The 8,113-nt window shown below is 41.5% G+C and overlaps 1 protein-coding gene across 1 annotated transcript in view; it reads right to left on the bottom strand.

Moving 5' to 3' along the window:
* Positions 1 to 8,113, bottom strand: part of cntn3a.1 (contactin 3a, tandem duplicate 1) — a 78,044-nt gene that overhangs the window by 53,832 nt on the left and 16,099 nt on the right. The window contains exon 4 of the mRNA XM_008290976.1: positions 1,729 to 1,824. Coding sequence (XP_008289198.1) covers positions 1,729 to 1,824 — 96 coding nt within the window. The remainder of the gene's footprint in view (positions 1 to 1,728; positions 1,825 to 8,113) is intronic.

Raw genomic sequence — 8,113 nt, 5'->3', positions numbered from 1 at the left:
CTAATTACAAGAAAATGTTGCTGGAGGTTTTTGTTTTGTTTTGTTTTTGAATCGTTATAAATCTAACTGACACTTTACACCTATATTTACATTTAACATTTTTTTTTTAAGTTTATTTGTAGTTGTGTACATTGCAATATTTCAACATGTATATAATACAATAATTTGCTTAATTTTATAATAAAGGAATAAAAAGCCTAAAAGTCCAATATATAAAAAAAAAAAACACCAACATTTTAAAAAAAGGAATTACTGTCAGTTGAATTTTCTTTTTTTGGTTATTACATTTTTTAGCTCTTTTGAACAATATTTCCAAATATATGTAAAGTTCTAGAAATGATTCTTGTACATTTGGGGAAGCTGGGACCTTGTCAGACTTTCTGCTGACAAACCTGCAAGCAAATGACTTTCAACATGATTGACAAGATCCCTATTTGCCTAAATTTAAAAACAAAATTAAAAAAAAGTAAGAATAAAAAAAACCCTCCCCCATCTGATTTATTAAGAAAAAGAAACTAAAAGAATAATAAGAAGAGGAAGAACAACAACAACAACAACTGAATGCTGAATGTAAAATGTGTGCATAACAACAACATTACACATTTTTAGTCAACCGTACCAGAGGGAAATTAAAAGCAACTTTAGTCAACAACTGTTAAGTTTTACTGACGAGCTACAGGTTTAGCTTGGCTTCCTGTTATACCAGCTTTTCCTTTTAACATGCAGTACACTTTAGTTTTCACAAGAATTCTATGTAAAAAAAAAAAAAGGACTGGAAGTCGAAGTTTCTCAGTGAATTATTTGACACATACACGTGTTTTGATTCACACTCGCAGCTGCCCTGCTTCCCTTTAAAAATAAGCATTTGGTGTGATTTTGAGTTGCGCGTTGCATCTGAAAGACTTGAGGCGTGATTTGGACTTAGTTCAAAGATACTTAAAAGCAGCTCTGCCAGTTTGATTGCAATCATTAAATGTGGGCAACAAAAAATGAAGTAAAACACGATATTAACAAATTGGCATGATCCCAACAAAAGACATTGAAGGAACACATACCAGACATACCAGAAGAGATTTAACCAGGCGTATAACAGAGTCGGTTTGGTCCGAACCAGTGCATCTTCAAACTAAAAACACTATCACTGTGGACTTTACAACTGATCTTTAGATATAAGGACTGAAAACTCCACTCGCTCCCTGCTGTGTGCGGTGTGTTGCGCTGCATTCAGATTCTCTGAATGTGGAAAAATACTTTGAGCTTCACTGGCAAAAAGCCCATCTGAAGACCGCTGTGTAGAAGTTAATAGCACTGGATGCTAACTCCCATTGATAATATCACGGATGCAAAGGGATGATGCGAAGCAAACAAAGCACCTTCAGAGAGAAGCTCTATTACTCAGCCTGGCAGGGCCCCAGTCACAGACAACCTCTCCAGTCTGCATGCCAAAGTTTCTCCTCGCCCCCAGTGAAAATCAGACTGACAGGCCGGAGTGTCCCCAAGTAAAAAATGAGTCACTCCGCTGACTTCACCACCACAGAAAAACAGCCAGGTGATTCGATCAGGAGAAGACAAACACGACTTTCACTTTGTCCAGACAAAGGAGCTGATGAGCAATCAGGGATCTGATACCACGTCGTCGTTTCCGTGACTCTTAGCTTCAAACAGCACTTTAATGTAGAGATGGAAATAAAAACCATCCTAAGAAAAATAAAAAAACTTCGACCTTACCTCCGGAGTGGGGGGGCGGGCCGCACAGCAAGACCACTCCTTGACCTTCGCGAACCCTCACCGGACTTCTTCTCTGGGTCTTGAAATTCTCCAAGTCTGTTTACCGCAAGACAAAAGCAATAAGGCAAAAATAATGATTTCATTCCTCACAAAAGCTATGAGCACACAGGACGCACGTACAACAAGCCTCAGTGTTGTTTACAGAGATAAAAAATGCATTACAAGTCATATCTGTGGTTGCCCGGTAATTTCATATCTAGTTAGAGCTACAGCTACTGACCAGAGTCCAACAGAGCATTATGATACACAACTTTAGCATGGTGTGGTTTGCAAAAGAGAAGAAAAAAAAAAAACTGTAGACCTGGTGCTATAAAGTCCTAAACACTTCTGACTGGAGCAGAAAGCAATTCTTCAAGTATAAGTCACACATGAGTGAATTTAATTGGAACAGCGTATTGTTATCACTTTCTGTGTTTCATCCACTGCACACAGACCGGCAACAATTAAATGACTAAGACTGAAACATCATTTGTATGGAGACCGATTGCTTGTTGACAACCTGCTGAGAGAAAGTAAATAGAGACAGCAATCCTTGAACACTTTGTCGCTTCTTGCCTGCCGTGGCTCTTGGAGATATCGCTGGCAGGCGCAGCCAAATATGCGGCTGCCACATAATGACATAATCAAGAGTGAATTCAAAAACAGGGAGGAAGAAACGCAAAACTGACACCTCCTGTATGCGAGCACAGCGGGATGAGCCTTCTGCATAATAAATACAGAACATGATCTTTGCAGACCTTGTGAGCAATGAAAAATTGCATCCCGCGGAACGGTATTAAATTATCACAAGTGAAAGCAGAGACTTCTCTCTTCTTTTTTTTTTTTAGATTCAGAGAAAAGCTCCTTTACGATTCGAGAAATTAATTAGTGGATCATTAAGTTCTTTTCATATTTGGTGCACAGATTGTGTTGGATGCTTCAGCGGCCAATTCTAAATCTATGGCTGAGCCTCGGGTAACAATCACATAAAGCCTGTCAGTGCATGCACAGATTCAGCACATTTAAGTCCCTTGATAATCACGTAATGTCATGCTTAACTTTGTAAAACATTACGTCTTGATGTGTTAGCGCTGTTAATCATTAATCACTGTGAAAACCCAAAACAGAACAATTAAAACAAAAAAAACAACCTAGTTTTATTGAATCTCTTTGCTCTCACATCCACATTTCAACTGAACACAAACTGAAGCTTTGAGACCATTACAATATCCAATATTTTGTAATAGTCTGAGCTCCAGGATATTAGTAAACCAGCCCTGGAATACCCAGAGAGGCTGGGGAAAAAGAAATTATCTTTCTCACGGCTGATCCAAACATACAAATTTCAGCTTTTTTTTTTTTTTTTTAATCAGCTTTATTTAATTATATTGAGACTTACTAGCAGAATAAAAACCACATAACTTGACAGTCGTGCTAACTCATAAACCAAATATTGGGCAAATTAAAAATTTGTTGATGCCAATAAATTAAAAGTTATTAGATGGAAGAGAAAATCCAGTTGGGCTTTTTCCAAAGCAGACAATTTAACTTCATAATAGGAAACACATTGGTGCTATTAATGACGACAACAACGGCTCAGTGTGCCTGTGGGTCACCATGAGCGGTACCATGGCCCCAAAACTGAAGCAGCGAAATGGAACCATAGACTGTATAAAAGATGGACGTAGCAACCGGCCCTGAAAAATGAAGCCAACCCGGAAGTGTCAAAAACCTGCAATATCACTTCGTCCGCCAGTTGCTGGCTCCAAAAAGCCCTGGCTCCCATAGACTGGAATCGGAAAAGAAGTGATCACAGATCACGAAATACTGCATTCCTACAGCTCAGGATTTTTTTCTCATTAGTTTTCATGGTCAAGTCCAGAGATCAGGTGGCCAATCTGACAATAAATCAATACTGAATTTTTAAAAAATTGTCAAAATTTTGTAGGGCAAGGGGTGTGGCTGGTTTGAGTAGATGAAGCGAGCAGAAGGCGGCAAATGTGGGCGGGCAGAGAGGGCCCGCCTCTCAATCCGTCTGACCAATCATTGGTCCTATGGCTCCGCCCCCCTCCGACGATTTTTGCATCACTGGCTCCAAAAATCCAAGATGTCAACCAGGAAGTAGCAAAACCCTGGCTTCATTTTATCAGTGCAGAAACCAACGGGTGACGTCACGGTAGCTACGTCCATCTTTTATACAGTCTATGAATGGAACTCATTTTTATTTTGGGACAGGTGCTGAGACATATCAATATGAGCAGAGGTCATGGACCAACAGACACTATCATCCTCAGAACACATCACCAGAACATACTAGATGTGTCATAAAAGATTGATTTCAAACCCAAACTACAAACTACCAGTTTTCCCCTTCAGATGATCAACCAGCACGTCTACAAAGAGATCCTGCAGTGTTTGCTTCGTTCAGTGCGTGAGAAGAGGCCAGAGTTGTGGCAGGACAAGTCATGGCTGCTTCATCATGACAACAAGCCTGCTCACAATGCCCTGATCATCCGACAGTTCCTGACTGAGAAGAACATCGCCGTGCTGGAGCAACCTCCCTACTCGCCCCACCTGGCTCTGTGGGATGTTTTCTTTTCCCCAAGCTCAAGGAGGTCATCAAGGGGATCCGTTTTGAAGACGACATCAAGATGGTTGTGACGACAGAGCTGCGCAGGATCCCGGAAGAATCCTTCCAGGAGTGCATGAGAAGGCTGGGAAAGTGTGTTAGACTCCAGGGGGATTACTTTGAAGGTGAAAGTAGTTTGAAGGTGAAAGTAGTTTGTAGGTTGAATTTGAAATATATCTTCTGTGACACCAGTCCTGGAACTTCTCCGACACACCGCGTAGATATATACTGTTGCCGCCGTGGCAGGGTCACTACCTGCTGAGGTGGACAGTCCATCCCAGCAGTGTGGCGTCCCGCTCTGCTCCTTTGATTATATGTTTTCATTCATGTTTCAGACATTTCACTTCCTGCCCTTGTCTGATTGCCTCTTCTGACCCGTTTAGCTTCCTCTGTCCCTCATTATCCTTCCCTCCCTGGTGCATTAGTTCTGTGTGTTCCCCTCTTTGGTGCCAGTTTGTCTTTGTACCCAGTGTCAAGTGTTCCAGTCTTGTTTCCCCCCCAGTGAATAGTTCACGTGGTGTTTTTGATCTCTTCTAGTTCTTTCCTTTGTTTTTTCTTTGCTGGATATTGTTTGCTCGATCTTCCAACCGACTCCTGCAAGTAAAGAGTTTTCTTTTTTCCTGTAATCTTGAGTCAGACGGAGCTGTGCCACTGAGTCCTCTTGCCAGGTGATTCACCAGCCGTTACGAGGAGTTGCATTTGCAAAGATTCTAAGCGGTTTGATGATTAGTTAGAGATAAAAATTCTACTCCGTCTTCAACAGGCTGTCTGTGTTTAAAGACTACAGAAACTATTAGACAACCAACCATTGAGTGTGTGCAGTTTGAGGGTGTTTTTCTGAGAAACAAAGAGTGTTTCAGGTGGGACAGTCAGATTTAACTATTTTAACAACATGCTTTTGTGTTTGAGTGATGCTCAGGAAGAATCTGAGCAAGCATGACACCTGCAGCCCCTGAGATCATGTAGCTTCAAAACATTTAAATGAACACAGTATGAACAAGGACACCATCACTAAATGGGCCACATTATGCAAAATCTAGTTTTTCATTGTTGTCGAACACGAATATGAGTCATCTGTGTTTCTACAGTCCCACAAAATTAGAGAAACAACCACAACCTTGTTTCTGTCCATAGTTTAGAAGGCGTGTTGCAATGTCATGAGAGGACACGCAGTGACCCCAGCTGGCTTCTCGTCCTCCTCCTCCTCCTCCCATTGCCTGAACAGAGCAGATGAAGAGAGGTGTGGCGTCGTCTCTCTCCGTCGACTTGTTGAGGGGTATGATGTGAAATCTTTAAAGGTGGAGAAGGTGGAGATGATTTGCAGATCTGTAGAGGCTGGTGTAGTGGTGAGCATAGAGCAGGCCGACTGAATGGACGCTGCTTCAGTTAGAAGTTGCGTTAAGTGGGTAGGATGGACTGAAGTAGTGAGTGACTGGAGGGAAAAAGTGTGACTGGCTGCCTCTGTTCCTGCTTTGTGTCACCAAAACAGCTGTGGCCATGGACCTGGGACGTCTGGGGATGTCCTGTCATGTCTGACCTAGATCCTGCCAACAGATCCTTTCGGTCTTGAGGGTGGCGGGGTGAGACCTCCGTTGATTGAACTTGTTTGGTAAATGCCGTAGACGTTCAATTGAACTGGGATCTGGGGAGTTTGGAGACTGCATCCATGCCTTGGATTCTTTGACATATTCTGGTAGAGGCAGCATGATTTTCCAAGTAATGATTTGCTGGAAAACCTTGAGTCCTGCCATTCATAAGGCTGTTGACATGTACCACCAACCTAAACATTGTTCTAATCCAGCTTCATAACAACGGGTTGGTGGGCAAAACTATGCGCAAACATTGTTTAGAAATGCTCTGAGGAACATAACAATGAGTTTAAGGTGTTGAGTTGGCCAACAAATTCCCCAGATTTGGAAAAGCAAGTCCAATCCATGGAGGCGCCACCTTAAAACTTCAAGGACTGGCAATGGATACTGATAGTAATAAACAGGCCTGGGGCAGGAAAGTCCTATTTGTTAATGCTATATAAACATTTTCTTGCGCCTTTTATTGGTTTCTAATTGGTCTGTGATGCTCTCCTTCACATGCTGTACCGCCATGCAACACACATACACTGACTCTGCTCTTAGGGAAAACAAAAAGTGCGATTACACTTTAGAAGAGTTGATGCCAGCGATGTTCCTTTCATGACGGCATCAATTGTTTTGCGTGTAAGAGCGGAAAAACAATCAATCTGGTGAAAATCAAGCTTAAGTTCATCACATACAGGTGGCACAGTTTTCTACTGCCTATAGCTCAAAGCTCATCTTACGTGACTGCAGGTTTCTTAGACATACTAGCAGCCCACATGGAGGTAACAGAACTATACAAACATGGCTCAATGATTTAAAACCACCATTAGCCAATCGCTTGCTTACTGCTGTTTAAATTCAGTCAGAAAGCATCTGAGCTGTCAGACAGAAACTCAGTTTGGGTTTCATAGCACTCAGAGGAGGAACGATTTAGTGATTTGGGGGCTGCAGGCAAACTTTCTGTCTTGCTTTATTTTCACACTTTGGCAGAAAAACTACTCACACCTTTTTTTTTCTGAAGTGAAACTATTAATACTACCCGGTTTGAATATTGTCCCTTATTTAACAAAGTGTGAAAAATGAATATAACGAAAAGAAGAAATGAAAGTACAAAAAAAGGAGTAGCAGATTGATCAGCAGCATCGGTAGGAGTGGTTGTACCATTAAAAATGTAACAATACCCGTCTCTATCCAGGTCTTGGTGCCCAGACATTCTCGTGAAAAACATGTGGAGTCCATGCCAGAGCTGTTTTTTTTCTAAAGCATTTCTTGAGAATGTAACAACGACTTTATTTACTGTCAGTTTACCAGCTGCTCAAGTGAAGATTTTCTCAACTCAGGAAAAAACAACAACTCCTGACTGCACTGAAACTCTAATTAAACAGCACAATCACCATATTCAACTCTTCTTATGGACTCTTTCCCGCAGCGTGAGACATCTGGCCCAAAAAAAAAAAAAAAGAAAGTGTGTGTGTGTGTCTCCAGGAAACACAAAGTTGGGTTTGAAAAACTGCATACTGAATAAAATATTTTACCATAATTACAAGATTGCCATGCCCTTACTTTCATTAGGCACCCTGAGCAACATACAGAATCAGACTGAACTCATTTCTCGGTTCGAACGTTTGAAAATATCAGAGTTGTTCATCTCACACTGAGAGTGAAGCCGTCCTGATCAATATTCCTTTGGTGTATAGTGGGGCGCAAATGAGCTAGACATACTAAAAGCCAACAATGCCTGACAACCCAAGCTGTTAGGCACCACGTGGATCATCTTATCAAGCCTATCGCAGTCCTGCACCTCCATGTGCTTCTCCATGGCAGGGTTCAGGCTATTTTGAGTGCTTTCGGATCCATGAAATTGGATGGGAATTTGCATTTTTGGGCTAGCTCCTCCAATGTGACCGATCGTAATGAACGAGAGGCGGTTGTAGAGGCGGAAAAAAAAAAACGAAGCTATTCTGTTGAGATGTAAGCTAAAGGACAATTTACATTTGTCATCTAGCCATCGGACAAAAGGCATAAAGACACTGAAAAACTTCCAAATTGCCATTGCTTAAGATTCTCGAGCCATAATATACTTTTTTCCATGAAGCTTCAATATTTTAGTAAAATTGGGTTGTTTTGTGGGCTGCAGGGTGGC

Source organism: Stegastes partitus, unplaced genomic scaffold (assembly GCF_000690725.1).
Source record: "Stegastes partitus isolate 25-593 unplaced genomic scaffold, Stegastes_partitus-1.0.2 Scaffold706, whole genome shotgun sequence".
Classification (NCBI taxonomy): domain Eukaryota; kingdom Metazoa; phylum Chordata; class Actinopteri; family Pomacentridae; genus Stegastes; species Stegastes partitus.
Note: the sequence above shows the minus strand (reverse complement) of the source record. Positions and strands in the feature narration are given on the sequence as shown.